General features: G+C 52.6%; 1 protein-coding gene across 1 annotated transcript; it reads left to right on the forward strand.

The window, feature by feature from the left end:
• Positions 1-3,903: 3,903 nt before the first annotated feature.
• Positions 3,904-17,881, forward strand: SASH3 (SAM and SH3 domain containing 3). The gene is made up of 8 exons (XM_012653391.1): positions 3,904-4,166; positions 11,411-11,506; positions 11,868-12,014; positions 13,596-13,737; positions 14,980-15,128; positions 15,279-15,488; positions 15,643-15,793; positions 16,336-17,881. Exons 1-8 carry the CDS (start codon positions 4,110-4,112, stop codon positions 16,524-16,526), a joined length of 1,143 nt encoding a protein of 380 aa, XP_012508845.1. The 5' UTR covers positions 3,904-4,109; the 3' UTR covers positions 16,527-17,881.
• The last annotated feature ends 1,872 nt before the right edge of the window (positions 17,882-19,753 follow it).

Consider the following 19,753-nt stretch of genomic DNA (forward strand, 5'->3'; position numbering starts at 1 on the left):
TGTGGTCTCTGCTTGGACACTTCTAGACATGGAGAGATAACCACTTACCAGGGCTAAACTAGCACCATCTGAATATCCAAATTTCTTCCTTGGAGTGAGCCCAAACCTTCCACTTATCTGTTCTCCATCATTCCTAGTCACTTGCCTCCCACCCCAATGCTCTAGGCTAAATGTGACAGGTGTTTAGTACTTCACATGTTGACAAGGGCTTCCCTACGTATTTCACCCTCACTTAATTGGCCCAACTATTGCAGCTATTGTACATATGATGTGACTTCCAGATGCCCTCCCCATCCTGTTCCCTCCCCTCTGGGCCTATTTCAAGGTGGCCCTGTGGCACCTATGGTGGCACCCAAACCAATATCGGGTGCCAAGAGAGGGCTGTGAGCAGAGGGCCCCACAGTTCTCTCATCTCCCCATTTAGGAACTCTGCATCAGAGGCACTTTACAGCTGAGTGGTTAATAGTGTGGGCCCTGGACCAAGATCAGACCTATGTTTAAGACTCGGTTCCACCACCTACTAGCTGTACGGTCTTGGGAAATTTGCTTAACCCCTCTGGGCCTTGGCTTCCTCCCTGGAAAATGGGGATAAAAACAGTGCCTGACTTACCAGGTTGCTGTAAAGCCCACCACCTGCCATGCAGTATAAATTTTTCAGCTGGATGTGGTTGGCCGGGAGGAAATGGGAACAGAATCTTTTGGAGAGTTGTTCCAAATATAGGTATCCCTCCCTATCCAAACTCTTACCATCTCAAATCAGAAATGTATCCATCAGAGAGTGAGGGATGCTTTGGTACGTGTCTGGATCCCACTTGCCCCAAATATCCCACTCATGATCAAAGTCTGTATGCCAAATGAGAATCTCGTGGGGCGTGCTGCTGGGGGTGGGGGGCTGTTCCATGTGAATACGGCCTACAATGAACTTTGTGTCTTTGGCAGTCCTGTGTCCACCCTCTGAGGGTTCAAGATTGATCTCACTATCAGTGGAACCTCAAATAGACAGACACATGCACACACATATCCTGCAATATTGACACTAAATCAAGGTTCTCCTGCCCCTCATTTATACTTCTAGGCACATCTTTAAGGGTTTATCCCGGTTTAAACTACCTGCGTCAGGGGCTTGTGATAGGATTAAATAACGTTTGTGAAGTGCCTGATGTAGTGCTTGGCAAAGAACAAGTGCCGGGCGAATGTAAGCTTGCCACCCCACCTAGGATGTCAGCTCTCAGGTGCAAGGGACCTTGACGGCTATTGATTGATTTTGTACCTCCGCAAAGTGCCTAGCACAAGGCTGTGCCCACAGCAAGCTCCTAGCTGCCTGCCAGCCCATTATCAAGTTTAAGGTGGCCTCATTCACTGACCCGGAAAAATGCTTTAGCTGAGGGCTCTGTGTACTTGGAACAATGTAACCTATAAAATGCAAACGAGTTGTGGGGAAGGGGAAACCTGTTAAACAAGTGTTTAGGGCCCATTAGCTAGCTGGGGCCTGACCTATTGGGATTCGTGCAGGGCAATCTGTTGGAAGAGAAAAGCTGAAGGCAGGCAAGTCTTGATGGGGAACTCCGGACCCCCCAGAGCGCGAGTTGAGGGGGTGCGGCTGACCAGAGGAGACAGATCTGAAAAGGAGAAAGAAGGGCGGGGCTGAAAGCGCTCGCCCCCTTCTGTCCTGGGGGCTGGTCACCTCTCTGTATTTCTCTCCAGGCACCCGCACCTCCCCCTCGCTGCCTTTTCCCAGGCCTCGGCGGCGTCCCAGCAGCCTGGTTTGCTGGCGGCCTTTGAAGACTCTGCGGTTAGTGTGTGAGGTCGGTAGCTGCAGCTACGGCTGAGCAAACAGGAAGCGGGCACATCCTGCGCGCCCAGGGACGCGCCGCCGCTGCGCAGGTCCAGAAGGTTCTGCGAGATGGTCTCGCGTGCACGCTGCTCCCGGCCACCCGAGCCTCAGGTGTCCCAGGCACCTGCAGCAGCGTCCTCTACCCCGGTCCCTGCTGGGGCTGCCCTCCCGCCCCTGATCATGCCGAGCCCCAAAGGCACTATGGGTCCCTTACATGGGTGTCAGGCTCAAGCCTTAAGCGAGTTACTAGGCTCTCTCTTGCCCCTGGGTGGCCCGGGAGGAACTTTCAGGCTGGAAAGCACAGGCCAGTGGGGAAGAAACCTGGGGCGTGGAATCTTTTTATGAGTGTGCCTGGCAGGCTGAGTGGGCTGGAGCCAAAGAAAGTATAGTTTCAGCTTGGGGGGAGAAGGACCTTGTCTTCCCCGAGCTCGCCCCAACAGGTGGATGGTCCAAGGGCAGGCAGCACAGTCAGAGGAGGAAGTCAGGAGAACATCTTGGGAAGAGGGGTGGACCAGCCCAGGATTGCACAAGTGCTACAGAAGTGAAAGCCTTAAATAGGTACATACCTTTTACCCCAGCAATTCCCCTTCTGGATATTTCTTCTAAGGAAAAAATTGTGGATGTGAATATTTGCCATAAGGATGTTCAATGAATAGTAATAAAGAAAATTAAGCAGCCATTACAAATCAGGTAGTTGAAGAATGTTTCCTAGCCAGAGAAAATCTTAATGATACTGTGCTCAGTGTGAAAAGCAGAGACCAACAGATTGTGAAGTATGGCCTTTTTTTAATTTAAAAAAATTTAAAAACAGCTTTATTGAGGTATACTTGACCTACAATAAGCTGCACATTTTTAAAGTGTACAATCCGGTATGTTTTGACATATGTATATACCCATGAAAGCATCACCACAGTCAAGATAGTGCACATATCCATCACCCCCAAAAGTTTTCTGGTGCCCTTTGCGACCTCTCCCCATCTCCCCAAACCAGTGACCTGCTTTCTGTGCAGTAGGATTTCTGTTAAAAGAAAAAAAAGTGTGTATAGACGAGAGTAGATAGATGCTTAAAACAGAAAAGGATATTCATCCAAGAGGTATGGAAAATAATGATGGAGAATTTTCGAAATTTCTTCTTTTTGTTTGTCTTTGTTTGCTCAATTGTGTATGATGAATACAAATTGCTTTTGGAATAGGAATAAGTCATTAAAGTCATTAAAATCTGCCACAGATAATCCGCAAAGTGAACATACTTCATAGGTGTTCGATAAATGCCTGTTGAACGGGACATTTGCGCGTGGTGCGGAGTTGCCTGCAAGTGCTTTTCAGCTGTGGTGGGATAAACATACTGGCAGCGGCTGAGCAGTGGGGACTAGAGGAGTGACTGCTCTGGTGATGACGGCTGCAGGTGTGCTGATGGCAATGGGGGTAACTGCAGGACTGATGGCTGCAGGGGCGATGGCCACAGGGATATGGTGATGGTTCTGGGCCAATGACTGTCGGGACGATGGTTGTAGGGGTGAGAGGGTCATGGGGATGGCTGGCTGTAATGTCTGGAAGGGTGACAGCTGTTGAGAGATGACTGAAAGTGGGATAGTGGCAACGATGACGACTGTGGAGGTGAAGGCTGAGGGATGTCGGCTGTAGAGGTGACTGCTGTAGTGATGATAGCTGTAGGTATGCTGGTGGCAGCGGGGAGGGCTGCAGGGCTGATGGCTGTAGGGATGATGGCCACTACCACTAACGGTAGTGGTAGTGATGACAGTGATGACCTTGTAGATGCAAGTTGACCAAGAGCATCGACCCAACAGGCAGAGACATGGTCCAACTTCTGGTTTCTGGATTCTGGTCAGTGAGATAAATGGCCTGGATAGGCCATATAATGTCAAGTTGATTGGCCACCTCTGGAGAAACGAGCAGAAGAACTGGCGACGACTGACGTGAGATACCAAGGTAGGGACTTTTCTCTGACCATTCAACCCAAGAGCCGTCTACATCAGAATCTCTGGAGACTGAAGCTGGGACTTCCTTCCTCCCCAGGGGCCAGCAGGGGCTGCGATTGCTGTAAGAGCAGGTCACGTGGCAGGGCTTCCTGTAAGCTGCTGCTGCCGGGTGTCCATGGCCCGCACCCTCAAGCTGCCACTGTAGCAGTCAGAGTGGCAGCCGGAGGTTCGGTCCATGCCGTGCCCCCTGGACGGTGCTGGCAAGGCTGAGCAAGCAGCCTCTGCATCTTGACGCCTAGGAGAGCAGGGACGGAGTCTCCCTAGGGCGGAGGACCATGCTGCGCCGCAAGCCCTCCAACGCCAGCGAGAAGGAGCCCACTCAGAAGAAAAAGGTGAGGAGCATCTTTGGGAATTCACTTCTTCCTTCCCTCCTCTGCTCTCCAGGACTCTTACAAGTGGGAAGAGCCAAAGGCCACATGTTGAGTTTGTAGGTGACGGCCATTCACCCAGAGGGCAATGGGACAGGGACCCAGAGGCTACTAAAGTAACAGAAGTACCGAAGAGACTTTTAAAATTCTGGAGCAACAGAGTTACTGAATAGACTCTCAGAAGTCTAGAGTTATAGAATTTAACCCTACAAGGATGGGGTAAAGATCTAAACTTAGGGGCCAGAATCCTAGAATAGAATTCAACAATGACAAAATACAATGCTCACGTTGAATCTTAAGACTATACTTAATTCTTTCTCCCCTATGCTGGTCCTGCCACCACTTCTGCCCGAGTGTGGCCTCTCAGGAGCCATCTCACTCAAAGGGCCTCTCAGCTTGGAGCCATGATGCTCCCAGGGCCCCCACCCTTTGGCCATGGCCCAGGCCCTGCTCACTTAGCTCAGGTCTGTTGCGGCTTCCCAGGCCCACTGGAGATGGGGACAACCTGGAGATGGGGCCTGAGGTGATCTTCAAACTTAGGAAAAAATACTTCCAAAATGGCAGTGGGATGCAAGGGGCATACAGGGTCTTCCCCGGCAGGGAGACATTGTTTGTGAGGAGTGAGAAATGAAGCTGGTGAGATAGTGAGTAGGAGTGACGGCTGAGGAGGAAAAATTCAGCAGATTTGAAAGGCCAGGAGGAAAAGCAGTTGTCATGGACAGCTGAGGTGTTCATCTTCCTGGGGCAGAAGGTAGACTAGAAGATTCTTTGAAGCCTCTGCCAGATCTAGGTTTCTCTGGTCGGATTTGAGGATTTCTAGACTTAATTTTTTCATTCGGTTCTGGGAGTCTCCCAGAAAATAAGCACTTACATCCTGCACATCCAGCGGCATTCTAGAACCACCCCACAGCAGGCCTGAACCAGGTCTGGGAGGCTCAGGCTGTCCCCTGCCGGTTTTCCCTGGAGCTCAGCCCAGGTGCCCTATGGTGGAGCCCCCTTGTGAGGGGAGCAGCTCCCAGGTGGAGGCCCAGGCAGCTGAAAGACTGAGCCTCGGGGCACTGGGGTGTGCATCCTGCCCCATCTCTCAGGTCCTGGGGTGGCTGCCACTTCCGGCTATACTCTCCGCACCCCAGCTGCGTCTCTAAGGTTGCAATGGTGGTGAGCGGGGGAGGGGGAGGTTCGTGAATCTTCACACGGGGCCTGTCTCCCCCGTCCAAACCCTGCACAGCGCTAGGCCCGGCAGGCCTGCCATTGGCTGCCACTCCTGGACGACTGGGGCCACTTCCCCTTGTTCTCTGGCTGGTGGGGGTGGGAAGCAGAGACCGCTCTATAGATGCTGCTAGGCCCCAAACCACAGGGGCGCTGAGCCGGAGGAAGGAGTCTGAGAAAGAGCTGACACTTTGACACTGGGACCCTGTGCCACCTCAGGCGGAGGTACCCAGAAGCACACAGAAGCCAGGAGTCCCCTTCTTCTTTCCCGCTTCAGTTACCCAGATTCTGTGCTTGGCAAGCAGATGGGCCTCTGGGATTTCCCCCAGGCCTCTCCCAGAAGAAGCAAGGTCCATGTGGCACTCTAAGGTCCACATCCTTTAGGGGAGGGGAGTCCACGTAAACCCCACCCGCCCCTGCAAGAGCCTGCACCAGCTTCCACAGCTGGGATGAGCTTGCCTCCATACACTGTCCTAGCCCCAGACCATGGAAATGCCTTAGAAAAGCCAAGCTTCCCGAAGGTAGAGACAGCATCTTCCCCCAGGCCCAGAGGCTGTGGCCTGGCTCCATCGCTGCTAGTCCCTTCCCCTCGGAGTTTGAGATGACGTGGTGGAGGGGAAAGCACAAAGGCAGGGGCGGCCTCTCTCTCCTGTCCCTGCTCCTCCTCCCAAGCCTGCCAATGGAGGATGTGCCAGGCGGGGGCAAGAAAGCCGAGTTGGAATCCTACAACGTTCCAGCTGTAGGACCTTGGACAGTTCGTTGATTTTCTTTGGGCCTCAGTCTCCCTGTCTCTGTAAAGGGGGATAACTCCCGATCTGCCCCCTCAGGAGGTTGTACAGATCACCTGGAACAATAGATGTGAGAGCGCTCTGTCACACGTGTGCACATGCACACGGGGGCTGCGTGCTGTAGGCACAGGTGGGGGTAGGGACACACTACAAAGAAGAACGAGCCATGGTCCCAGCCCTGAAGCAGAGAAAACAAGAGTTAATAGCACTAAAAGCCCCACTGAGTGACAGCTCAGTGGACACCAGGCACTGTGTTGTGCATCTCTTAGCTCGTTGACTCCTCACAACAACCTTGTGAGGTAGAGGCAGAAATTATCATTATCCCTATTTGACACCCAAGGCTCAGAGAGGTGAAGCAACTTGCCAGAGGTCACACAGCTAATAAGCTGAAGAGCAAGCCTCCAAGCCAAGATTTGTCTGACTCCAGAGTCTCAACCCCTTCTCTCTCCATTCTCCTGTCCCCCTACTGATTTCAGTGGCACCAGAAGAGTCTTAGGAGCATAGAAGACTCAACCCATCAGTAGGAGAGCTCTACGGGACAGACCCAGAAAGCCGTGGAGTGAGTTATCCTCCAGGCAGCAGAGCAGAGGAGGGAGCAGAACCACCAGGATGGTGGGGCCAGGACATGGCACCTCCTGTGGATCATGAAGGACTGGAGAGGCCCTGGGGTTGAGGGACACACCGTGTAGCTGCCCTCTGGAGAGTTTCACCTGCTTTAAGTTCTCGCTCTGCACTCCCTTTGATCCGATTTCACCCAAAAGCCAATGCTGGGGTGCAGAAAGTTGGAAAGGGGTTTGTCCTGGACTTGACTTCCTTAAGGGTGGTCCCACCCCACCACACCCCCACTTTCCACCACCCCCCAGAACTCTTACCAGGGACAATGGAGAAGAATCTAGGCTCCTGTCCAAGTGCCCAACTCTTCCCTCTTTTCAGTCTCGTCCCGCCCCTGTCTGCCCCGTCCTGGCACATTTCTCTCCCCATGGCTCTCTCCCTACAGCAGACTTCAAGCATGACCCCCTCACCAGCATGCATTTGGTATTTGGAGTAGCTCCTCACTGCCCACAGGACACTGCCCAAGTTCCTTGGCATGGCTACCAAGGGCCTTCCATGGCCTGTTTTGTTCCACCTGCCGCCACAACCATTGACCTACCCGCCATCCCATCACCATGCCCACAATGTCCCTAAATTTCCCTCTTGTTCCAGTCCTTCCCAGCTCCACCTGGAGAAATCTTGGCTCCCCTGCACGACCCAGCTCAAATATGCCTCCTCCACGAAGCCCTCCTGAACCCTTCCCCTTCACACTTCCACCCGCTCTCCTGGGAGCTATGTTCAAACACCATCCGCGGTCAGCACTTCACTCAAGCCACTTCTATATGGGCAGGGGCATAACAGCATGAGTTCTGAGCGCCACAAGCACAGCAACATGCACAGGCTTCCAGAGTTACAGACCTGGGTTTGGACACCTGCTTTTTCCACCACCAGCTGTGTAACTCTGCCTAGGGTACTGCATTTTGCAGCGTCTCAAGTGTCCTCTGCGGGTGGATGTGACACGGGGCTGTGGTGAGGCTGGAGGAAGCTGGCACACAGGAAGCACTCGTCAGGGAGCCAGGCACCTGGGAGGTGTTGACCTCCTCCTTGCAGGGTTCCCACACACACAGAGACCAGGGCCTGGGGCTCGCAGGGTGCTCAGTGTATACCCGGTATGCTGAAGGAGTGGGAAGGGCGGTTCAGGAGACCCTGGGGAAAGCCAAGTTTGCTTAGGAAGCAGGGGAAGAGGATGCCGCCTGGGGCAGTGTGAGGCTCTGAGGGGGTGATCAGGGAGGATCGCTGGAATGGAAAAACCTTTTTATCAAAGTATAAGATCCATAGAAAAGTGCACAAATCATAAGTGCAACACTCAATAAGTTTCCATAACGTGATCATCCCCATGTGGGCAGCTCCCAGATCAAGAAGCAAAACACTTCCAGAAGTCAGGAAGCTTCCTTGCCAGTCACTACATACCCCCATTCCCCCAGGGTAAGCACTACCCTGACTTCCAGCAGCACAGGCAGGTTCTGCTGGGCCTTGAACATTATGCAGGTGGCAGCATATCATATATACTCAGCAGTACATTTGCAAGACTCATCCATATTGTTGGGGCCAGCAGTACTACCTCACTGTGAGGTACTAGTCTTGTGTATGATTCTGCCACAATTAATTTATCCATTCTACAGTTAATGGCCATTTGGGTTGTTTCCACTTAAATTGGAATTTGAGGGAGGGGAGAAACTATAGTTGACAGAAGGGCAGAGTATTCCAGGTGGGGAGATGCCCAGGGTAAGAGAATAGAGGTGGGTGGTCCAAAAGGCTAAGCATGAACCGACGTTTGCTGAGGGACTGCTGTGCCAGACAATGTTCCAAACCCTGTCCTCACTCATTTCATCCTCACAATAGCCCAATGAGGTAGGTGCTTTTGTCTTCATTTTACTGATGAGGAAACAGAAGCCTAGAGAAGTTAGTAACTGATTCAGCTTTACACAGCTGGTCAGCAGCAGAACCAAGATGAGAACCCTTGCCATCTGACACCAAGTGAAGAAATTGACATCCAGAGAGGCGAAATAACTCGCCTGCAGTCACACAGCCCAGAGTTGAATTTAGCAATGTCTGAGTTCAGAGAGAAATGCAGTTCTTTCCAAGAGGCCCATGTGCTCTCCGTAGACATGAAAAAGGGGCCAACTGGATATAGTGTCACCTCCCTTGCCAGGCGTGACTTCCAGGAAGTCCTCCTCCCAAAGGGAGGCCAGGCAGAAAACTCAACTGGGCTGAAGGATTTCAAGTCATCCGTGGGTAGGGGGTCACCTCTCACTGAAAGGCAGTCAGGATATTTGGGGCTTCCCCTGAGGTTGGAGGTAGGCTTGGCAATAGGCCACCCTGGCCAGCCCTCACCCTTGGTCACCCAAAGAACATATATATTATTCCCTTCCATCTCCCTGGGCTGAGTGCGGCCAACTGGGCCCAAGCCCTAGCGCCGTCTCTGCGGTCCTTTAGGATTGATTGCCTCTTCCCACTTTGGGCTAAAGCTGGGACAGAGGGGCCTTCACACAAGTGCCTGGGAGCCAAAGGCCCCTCCTCCCAGCCCCCAGACTGCAGATTAATGACAGGAAAAGGCTTCGGGAAAGAGCTGCGATTAGAGAGCAGCCGGGCGGTGAGTTTACCCTTCCCCAACAAAGCCGACTTCTGGCCCCATGCCTGCCCTCCTTCTTGCTTTCCAGCCTCACCAGTCCCTAGGGTTTCAGGGGCGACTCTCAGCCTCCTGGGCTGCAGACCAGGCGAGGAGTGCTGTAGAGAAGACCATAATAGGCCCCATCAGCCTATAAATAGCAGCCTGGTGCCCACCCTCTCTCTGTTCCCTCTCTTCCATGCATTAAGAGAAGGAAGTTATCCAGGCAGCTGCATCCTAGCCATACAAGAGAAGGAAATAAATGGAAGGTGGAGGAGAGAAGGGGAAAGAAAGGGAGAAAAAGAGGAAAGAATAATGGGAGGGGAAAACCAAGGAAGGAAGATGGAGGAGAAGCATGGGAACCGGAGTGGTCACCCCATGGTCATGGCTTCCCCTCACTATGCCCACTCACAGTCCCCTTTTCCATCTCCCCAGGCTAGCACAGAGGAGACTTTCTGACCGAGGCTGCAGGCACCACACCCATGAGGCCCTGATGCTGCTAGTGTCTGCTTGGCCTGACCACTGACCTAGTTTCTGGGCAACTACCTTGCTGTGACCTCTAAGGGAATGTGGCCCCTGACCCCCAATTGCTGACTTGGCTTTGGTCAAGACCCACCAAGACTGCTAAACTGCTACACTACAGTCCCCAGAACTTGGGGCCAATTGTGTGTGTGTTGGGGGGCAGGTGATATTGCCCCTGCCCTGGGGGTTTGTCACTGAACACACACACCCCCTTTCGTAGGAAAGAGGATGTGAAAGCTTCAGCTTTGTGTTGGTTTGGCACTTCTGTTCCTCAAGCCCTTATCATGGTGTCTGTAGTCTATCCCACTCTATCTGTCTGGCCATCTGTGAACCCTGGTTCCTGTGTGTATCTTCTGGTCTTGACTGTTTATCTTGATACAAGCTCAGCCTCAACTTCTTGTGTCTAAGGCCTACCGCCCCCCTTACCTGCCTTGCGCTGGTTTCTGCCTGCTATTTTGACATGTACATGTGTATACAGTTAAGAAAGCTCATTTCCTGAAAACAGTCTCATCAACACAAACAAAACGTCATGCCTAAAAGACCAAATGCCGGCAGATGTCACAGTTGCCAACTCATCACATTAGTGACTAAGGTTAAACGCTAACTGTGCTGCTATAAACATTCAAGTACAAGTGCCTTTTTTATAAAATGTATTTTTTTTCCTTTGTGTAAATACCTAGTAGTGGGATTGCTGGATCAAATGGTAGGTCTACTTTGAGTTCTTTGAGGTATCTCCATACTACTTTCCATAGAGATTGTACTAGTTTGCAGTTACACCGACAATGTGTAAGTGGACCTTTCTCTAAAAGCTAAGATGAATAAAGAGAAAATTGGGTTTCTTATACTAAATTAGCCCCAATCATTTGTGTCCCAAATCTGGGGCCCCTTCTGTGAGTAAGCCTCTACTGTGGTTTTCCAGAAAGTGTAATGCCAAGTCTTGCCGGTTTCTGGCCAGATTGTCTTGCTCTTCTTGGGACACAGATTCATCAGGATGGAGGTCCCAATATGTTTGCCCCTATCAGTGTGACTGCAGACCTTGCTCAGAGCGGGCCCAGGACGTGAAGGCAGACCCACAGGGCTTGGGAGGGATTTTCTCTCAGTTATGTAACCAGTGATGCTCTCGTATGTGCTGAGGTATGTCTCTAGTAGCAGATATACATCTACTCGGACTCATTTAGTCTTTCACTCCAGGGTTCTGGGGACCAAACAAGATACTGGTGGATACTCAGGCTAAGTCTGAGTCTTGACTGAGGTGCAAAGCTCTTGAGGTTAGGAGCTTGGTCTGGTGCCAGAGTTAGGGTGAAGAACAGGATAAAGCCACTAGCTCCAAGGACAGCTAGGTACTTCACCCCATTAGCCCAGGGCCCTCAGGGCACATGTGGCTCTGCCCAGCCTGGGGCATGGTGTGCTGTGTGTTGAGAGGGGAGGGCAGATCTGTACTCGGGCAGCCATTTTAGCGCACTGATGGCCACACCCCATGCTTCTTCCAGCTCTCCCTTCAGCGCTCCAGCAGCTTCAAGGATTTTGCCAAATCCAAACCCAGCTCTCCCGTGGTGAGCGAGAAGGAGTTTAACCTGGATGATAACGTGAGTTTCAGAGCCTCCTGAGGGAACCTGACTGCAGGCCCTGGGCAGGGGAGTGGGGGTGGAAGAGAGGAGGGGGAAGAGGAGATGTTAGGATTGTTGGCGCAAAGCCTCCTTTACCACAGAGGGCCGCCTCTCCCCTCACTAAGCATTCACCTGCATTCTTTTCAACTACAAAATAAATAGCAAATTATTTATAAAGCAACAGGGCTGAGGACAGGGTTGGGGCCGAGGGGGAAGGGGACGGGGGCCTCTCAATCCCACCCCCTTCAGCCTGTGCCGTGACCCAAAGGCTTTCTTGTTGCCTCAAGTCCTGGACCCAGGCAGGGTCACCAGGGTCTCTGAACCTCTTTTGTTGTCACAGATTCCAGAAGATGACTCGGGTGTCCCCACTCCAGAGGATGCTGGGAAGAGTAGCAAAAAGCTGGGGAAGAAGTGGAGGGCAGTGATTTCCCGGACCATGAACAGGAAGATGGGCAAGATGATGGTGAAGGCCCTGTCAGAGGAGATGGTGAGGCCTGGGGATCCAGGGGGCCGGGGGAGCCTCTCTGGCAGGGTGTGAGCAAGACTGCTTCGACGGCCACTGCTCAAGCCTAAAGGGCCTAGTCCATGCAAGAAGGAAGGTCACACAAGAAGGGGAGCTCACTGACAGCCACTGACAGCCAGCCAGGCACAGTCCTGAGGGGGCCTGAGGCTGGCTGGGAAAGGGGTGGGGTCTGAGAGGGATGAAAGTCTGAGGAACAGAAGCTTCCTAAGGCGGACCTGTTGGGAGGGGCAGCTGAAAGGGAGATGAGATGGCCTGAGGCAAATCCACCCACCTCAAAGCTTTGCTTGGAGCTAGCCCCTGGGATTGGGAAGGCCTTTTTTCCCTCTTGGGATCCCTGTGAGAGAAAATAGAGAAGGCTGGCTTTGGCCCAGGGAGGAAGGGTGGCACAGACAGCTGTGGGGCAGGCACAGCCCGAGTGCCTTAAATCACATAGTCTGGTGTGCTCGTGGCTCTATAGGAGGCAGGGAGGCGATGGTGTGCTGGAATTGGCGCATATTGGCTCATGCTGGGGCATAAATGCTCATGAGAGCAGCTAGTCAAATTGTCAGGAATTCTGTGAGCCAGTTGCTAAACATAACCATTATTAAGAATCAAATTATTTAAACTTACAATTAAATAAATTCCATTAAAAACAAATGTAAGCCAAGCGCACTGGCCTGTAGTCCCCTTGGGAGGCTTAGGTGGGAGGATTGCTTGAGCCCAGGAGTTCAAGGCCAGCCTGAGCAACATAGTGAGATCCTGTCTCGAAAAAAAAAAAAAAGGTAGTGTAATAAATCTTATCTTCAAAACTCATCGCTCCTAATTCTTGCACTACCTTTTACTCTTATCTACGTTGTTGAGGTTATTTGCGTCTATAGTATCTACGCGGGGGAAATAGCATAGCTCTCTCTTCTGACAAAGCATCCAGCCATGTCACAATGGTAGTTTGACACTGGCCATGGTAAGCTGTATTTAGAACACAGGAATTGGCAACTCATCGGGGACAGTTGTTAAACAGTTACCACTGCACTGAGGTGTGGCGAGGTGGGAAGAGCTCTGGAGTCTGGCCAAGTTGGTTGTGGGTTCCTGTGGGCCTTGGGAATGTTACCCTGCATCTGTAAAGTCAGGCCAACCATACCACTTACCCACAAGTGTCACTGTGAGGATTAAATGAGATGGCAGGCAGGCCTGGCACACAGCAGCACAGGAAAAAGTAGTTTCTTCCCCAGTGCTACTGCCTTCTTGCCTGCACCATAGCAATGGCTCTGAGTCTGGGCTCTGCCACCACGGCATTTTCTGCATGTACATCAGCATTTAAAGCTAACAAAAGCACATTCACATGACACCCTGGTTGAGCCTCATTCTGTGAGGTAGGCAGGGCAGGGACAGTCATTCCCATTTTTACAAAAGAGGAAACTAGGGCTCAGAGAATGTCATTCAGCCTGTAAGTGGCAGAGCTGGGGTTTGAGCCAGGCCCTAGCTCTTTGCCAAGCCCAGGCCGGTTTCCTTGGCTCCATGTGCACCCCAGCAAGGCTGCTGAGGGCTTCCTGCCTACCCTCCCCGCAGGGAGACACTCTGGAGGAGGGCTCAGCCTCTCCGACATCTCCAGACTACAGCCTGGACAGCCCCGGCCCTGAGAAGATGGCGCTGGCTTTTTCAGAGCAGGAGGAGAGTGAGCTTCCTGTGCTTAGCCGCCAGGCATCGACGGGTGAGCAGGGGATGTGGGGGGACGTCTGCTGAATCTGGAGGCAAAGACTGGGTCAGGGCCGTGCCAGTGGGCTGTCTGGGAGGGGAGTAAGAGGAAAAATGTTTACTGTTTGCCTGCTGGGAACTTTCCCAGCCCCTCTTCACATTAGATCTTCACAACAACCTCGTGGGGCCAGTCTTATCATCCCCACTTGATTGATGTGGAAACTGAGTCTCAGGGAGGTTAAATGACTTGCCCAAGTGACCCAGTCTTGAACTCAGATCTACCCTAGAGGAGCTTCCACTTGCTGTCCCCAGGCCCTGGTGAGGCCCAGGAGCAGAGAAAGAGCCTCATTGCCCTCTTGGACCAGCCCATCCTCATCCTTCCAAGGGGAGCTAGAGGCTATAGCTTCTTGTGCCCCTGACATGCCAGGATCCAGGCTGGGGTGGGAGTTTAAGGTCTCCTGTTGTGAAGAGTTAGCTTCTTAGGCCCCAGGTCTTGGTTTTCTGGACTCAAGGCACCACTTGGCATCTTCTAGAAGTCCATGGGGCTGGACGAGAGGTTCCCTGCCTGGAGGAGGGGCCGTGGGCTCTGGGCTGCAGTCCCACTCAGCGCTGCATTTATCAGCCCTCAGGCCATTCCGAGTTTCCCCTCTTCCTCTGGCTCCATAGACACCTCCCTGCCCCCACCCCCACCACAGAAAGCCATTTAAAATGCCCATCATTCTTCCCTTCCCAGGGAGAAAGAGCCTGTCTGAGTTACCGTGTGATATTGTGACTAAACATCAAGTCCTACTAAGCAAAGAAAGTAAATATTAACGTAGGGTGTGGCTTCCTGGGTGGAAGGGGCACTCGAGTAGGAGTCGGGGAACCTGGAGTCTAATGGCCCCAGTGCTGCCAATTATAAGGTCAGAGGCCTTGGGAGGTCGCTTGGCCTGCATGGGCTCAGGTTTCTTCATCTGCTCATTGGGGTATTGGCCCAGGTAGTCTCTAGAGGCTCTCCCAATTTGCCCATTCTTTGGTCTATAAGCAGTTTCTCCTGTTGCCAACTCTTTTCATGTCTGGGGTCCTGGAGGTGAAGCCATGCTCCTGCAGTGTGGCTGAGGCGATGGGTCAGAAGTGTATGGCTTGCGAGAGCCTAGCTTTCTTCTCTGGCACGTACCCTTGGGATTTCTAGGCAGAACCCCCCTGGAAGGCAGCTGCTGGGCACTGTCTTAGCTGTCCTAGGACAAAGGTGAGCCTCCTCCCTGCCCATCTCCTGCAGGTAGTGAGCTCTGCAGCCCCAGCTCAGGCTCTGGCAGCTTCGGGGAGGAACCACCTGCTCCCCAGTACACAGGGCCCTTCTGTGGCCGGGCACGAGTCCACACCGACTTCACTCCCAGCCCCTATGACCACGACTCACTGAAACTGCAGGTAAGGTCAGCGTCCAGGCCCCTCCAGAGCCTGGCAGGCTACACCCATAAAGGAGGCTGGACTGAGCCAGGGTAGAAAAGTGTCAGTGGAGGCCAAGAGGCCACCCCTCATCTCTTCCCTGCCCTCCTCTCCTCTTCTCTCCCCTCACAGAAAGGAGATGTGATCCTCATCACTAAAAAGCCACCCGTGGGCACGTGGCTGGGCCTGCTCAATGGCAAACTGGGCTCTTTCAAATTCATCTACGTGGATGTACTGCCCGATGAGGCCGTGGGGCCTGCCCGCCCCAGCCGCCGACAGAGCAAGGGCAAGAGGCCCAAGCCCAAGACTCTGCATGAGCTGCTGGAGCGCATCGGCCTGGAGGTTTGAGCTGGGACCTGCCCTAGTGTCTAGTCTCAAGGGAGGCACCCTTGCCCCAGGGATGGGGAACAGGGGGACACAGCTATGTGTAGGGGGATAGAGCGTAGGCAGGGGTGGCTTGTAAGAAGCTGTGCCAGTGGCCTGCCTCTGCCCACAGGAGCACACGTCCACCCTACTGCTCAATGGCTACCAGACGCTGGAGGACTTCAAAGAGCTGCGAGAAACACACCTCAATGAGCTGAATATCACAGACCCCCAGCATCGGGCCAAACTGCTCACGGCTGCCGAGCTGCTGCTGGACTATGACAGTGAGTGGCTTTAGAAGCAGGGTGGTGGGGGCATGTGCCTGCTGGCATTCCAGGGAGGGGAGGCTTGCCCTGGCCCTGCCCCCTGACCACACTCTGCCCTGGGGCCTGTCTGCAGTGGGCACGCACTTTCCACTTGCATTGGAATCTCAGGGAAAGTTTGTGGGAGAAAGGCGGTTGTAGGAACGATGGGGCCCAACCTCCCTTTGGATCGAAGGGCAGACCTGAGGCCAGAGAAGGTAAGGCATTTATTTACTCGAGGCCTCAAAACGAGCTAATAACAGAGCCAGGATTCAAACCCAGGTAGCCTGGCTCCAGCTTAATGCTGAAGGCGTTTGAGCTCCTGGGCCGTGGAACTGGCCTGGAAACAACTCCCAGCTGCTTCTAAGCTAGAAGTGGTAAGAGGGGCAGGGTGGTGGCAAGTGCCCAGAGGGAGAGACTTCCTATAGTGAACTTCCCAACGTCCCTACCCCCTCGGGGTTTCGGACCCCCCAGCTAAGGACCAAGCCTCCCATATTCTGAACTCCCTCCCTCACCCCTGGCAGCCGGCAGCGAGGAGGCAGAAGAGGGCGCCGAGAGCAGCCAGGAGCCAGTGGTGCACACAGTGTCAGAACCCAAAGTGGACATCCCACGTGACTCTGGCTGCTTCGAGGGCTCGGAGAGCGGGCGCGATGAGGCAGAGCTGGCGAGCGCTGAGGAGCAGCTGCATGGCCTCTCCCTGGCTGGGGCACCTTGAGGTAGAGGTGGCCCAGGCCGAGGCTGGGCCCAAACTGCAAAGGCCACAGGGACAGACCCAGCCTCCCGCAGTGGCCTGGGCCCCGGAGACTGGTGCCGAGCCTGGCCCTGCTTCCCCAGGGGCGCTTAGGGCCACAGAGGCCTGAACAGGGCCCAACAGGCTCGGCTGAAGTGGATGAGGAGATGCCCAAGGGCACATCCCACCTGCCCAAACGCCTCCCTCCACCAGCGACTGATGGCACAGCCCCTCCTGGCACCGCCCACTCCTTGGCCACCGCCACAGCAAGCGGGGCTCTGAGGGACATCGCCCATATCCCTCACCACCAAGGCCCCCAAACTCTCCTCGCTCCCACACCACCTACCCCTCTTGCACTGCTCCTGGAAAGGGGGCCACGTCAGTATTTCAGGTCAGTCTCAAAACCCTAGGGAACCTGGCTCTTTGAAAGGACCCCAGCTGATCCTGCATAAATCCAGATTTCCCTAAATAAGGTTTGAAGAAAGGCACGTGTACCAGTCCGGCTTTCCTTCTCCTTAACTTTCTTAGAGGTTCGGCCACTAAATCCTATGAGACTTGAACCAAGTGCTTTCCCTTTCTGGACTTAGGACTGGTTGGGGTTAGAATGGGTAGTCACTGAAGGCCGTGGCAGCTCTGACATTCTGTAACATTAAATGTCTGCTCTCCTGTTACCTGTGTCCTGGAACACCAGAGGGGTTCATCACAGGGGCCAGAGGAGCCTCGGGCTTTCAAATGAAATGGCTCCTCCTGCTCATCTGTTTTATCCCTCCCCACGTAACTCAGGACAAGCTGCAACTTCCCCCAGCTTAAAACCATGCCACACCTCATCACAGTCTGCGCCCTCCTTTTCTATTCCTGGCCCCCTCAAGTGAGACTTCCAGCAAGGCTGATGGCAGGTGGTCAGACCTGGCTTCCAGGGACAGAAATGCCCCTCAGAAGCCAGATGCGGGTCTGGGTCCAGCCTCGGCCACTTGTGTAGGTCTTTACAAGCAAAAGAAAGCACTACACTTGACATTGGGGAGTCTGCTACCCCGACTTTGCTTTGCTAAAGTTTTGGTGTCCACGAAGCTCCAGAAGGAAAGGAGAGTATATGTTGGTGGGGGCCTACCTTGACCCCCGTACCAAGTCTGTGCCCTGCATTCCCAGAGTAGCCCTTCCCTGGTGCCCAACTGGCCTGAGGACAAACAGTGCCCACTACAAGTAAGACTGCCTGCTTAGTGGACACACTTCTTGACCTCCTACCAGGAACTTTGGTAAAAGTTAGCTTTGGGGAAGGGCTTGGGTGTAAATATGAGGAGGTGGAGGGAGACAAGCTGGTAGCAATAAACATGGGTAGAACTGAATTACTGCCTCCATTTATCTTTCCTGTAGAGAGGGTCGCAGGGAGAGACAGATCTCCTTCAAAGTTGGTCTCAGCAAAATGTCCCTCTGTTGTCCTTTCAGGGCCATCTTTCCCTTCCCTGACATGCTCAGTGCCCTTGACTCTGCTGACCTAAAGTTCCAGTCCAAAGCCCAGGCTGGCTCTGGCTCAGAACAGGCCTCAGGATCCCGTGGCCACAGGCCCTGCTGGGGGCTGGGGGGAGGCGGGGATAGCTATTTCCCCCTTCCATAACTGCTCATTTTTACAGGAGCCTTGAAGGCCCTCACCCCTGTGAAGAAGGGCCCCCACTGGGGAGCTGTCCAGGGTCCAAGAGGGGGAGATTTGGGGTCAGCATTGCCTTTCGTCTAAGGAAAGGCACCTCTTTCTGGGCCCTACCCTGTGTCCACTAGAGCTGCACCATCTCTTGGGAAATGGGATGGAGATGAAGACCCCTGGTTTCCTTTCTGTTTCTGCCACCGTGTACTGCATTAGGGAGGGCAAACTGGAGCAAGAGCTGCCACCAGAGTGAGGACAAGGCCACTTGGCTTCCAGGCCTTATTCTCAGCTGCACTCATCCCACTGCCCTTATTGACTATGGGCCTCAGGAAACTGCGAGCATTATCCTCACCAAAGAAACAAGAACCCTAACAGCCTCCAAGCCCCAAGGGCACTGAATAATTGCAGTCATTTAATGAGCACCTACATTTGCGCCAAGCACTGAGAGCTTTGCATATATTAATATTACCTCATATAATCTTCACAGTCTACCCCTGAGGGAGGTACCTTCATCATCCCAATCAACAGAGGGGGAAACTGAGGCTCAGAGGGGTTAAAGAAGTTGACTAGAAAGTGGCAAAGCAAGAAGTCTGCCTGCCTTCAGAGCCCACATTCTTAATTCCTATACCACACAGCTTCTCAAAAGGCCTTGTCCGACAAGCTTTCAAAGGCCCTGGGCACTTCAGAAGACAATGTGACCCTCTGACCAGGCCATTTCCCCTCTGTAATTTGATCTACAGAAAAAGACACACAAGTGCACAAAGATCTAAGGACAACGATATTCACGACAGCTCTGTGTCATAACAATAAAAAACTGGAAACACCACAAATGGGAAATTAGTTAGATACATTATGGTTCATTCATACAATGTCATGTGGCTGTTAAACATGATGTTGTAGAAAAATATTTAATGACATGGGGAAAAATCTTTGTGATTTTTTTATTCTTAAATTTTAAATTTTAAAATTAGAAAATAATTTACATTTTGGTTGTAAAAGAAGTTCCTGCTATTGCAAGGGGAAAAGCAAGTACTAAAACATTACTTATAGGGTGATTCTGTTTTTATTTAAAAAAAATAAAACACACACAGAATAAAGACTGGGAAGATCTGTACCGAGGGGCTACCAGTGGTGCTCTTGGGAGGGACCTGGGATAGGACTGAGTAGAGAGGGAGAAAGGTGTTCACTTTCTACATTCTTGTTTTATTTGAATTTCAAAAGCATCTGTTACTTTTATATCTATGAAAAGGGCAATAATATTTCAATTTTTGAAAAAATAAGGCCATATTAACAAATAAATAGGGCCCTAGCCTCTGGTCTCCAATATGGGGTAACAGCAGCAAAGTCATTATCCTGCTGCCTTTTGGCACAGGTTTTTGGAAAGATGCGGGGTGCATAATGCCCAAAGTGCTTAAAATCCATACATACCAGGGGCCCCCTATCAAAGGAGATTCCTAAACCTTGTAAAACTCCTGGGCAATGGCTATTAGCTCTAAGCTGGGGAAAGGAAAAGATCAGAAAAAGAGGAATGCCTGAGAACATGATGTTTTGAAATCCTCCCCCATCCTGGGGAGGA

Source organism: Propithecus coquereli, unplaced genomic scaffold, assembly GCF_000956105.1.
Source record: "Propithecus coquereli isolate 6110/MARCELLA unplaced genomic scaffold, Pcoq_1.0 Scaffold42, whole genome shotgun sequence".
NCBI classification, from domain to species: Eukaryota; Metazoa; Chordata; class Mammalia; order Primates; family Indriidae; genus Propithecus; species Propithecus coquereli.

What these genes read in the sequence shown, in the direction of transcription:
- SASH3 (XM_012653391.1), top strand. Translation starts at nt 4,110, where the DNA reads ATGCTGCGCCGCAAGCCCTCCAACGCCAGCGAGAAGGAGCCCACTCAG. An exon ending in AGCCCACTCAGAAGAAAAAG is followed by an intron (nt 4,167 to 11,410) that starts GTGAGGAGCATC and finishes TGCTTCTTCCAG; the next exon opens with CTCTCCCTTCAGCGCTCCAG. An exon ending in AGGCCCTGTCAGAGGAGATG is followed by an intron (nt 12,015 to 13,595) that starts GTGAGGCCTGGG and finishes CCCTCCCCGCAG; the next exon opens with GGAGACACTCTGGAGGAGGG.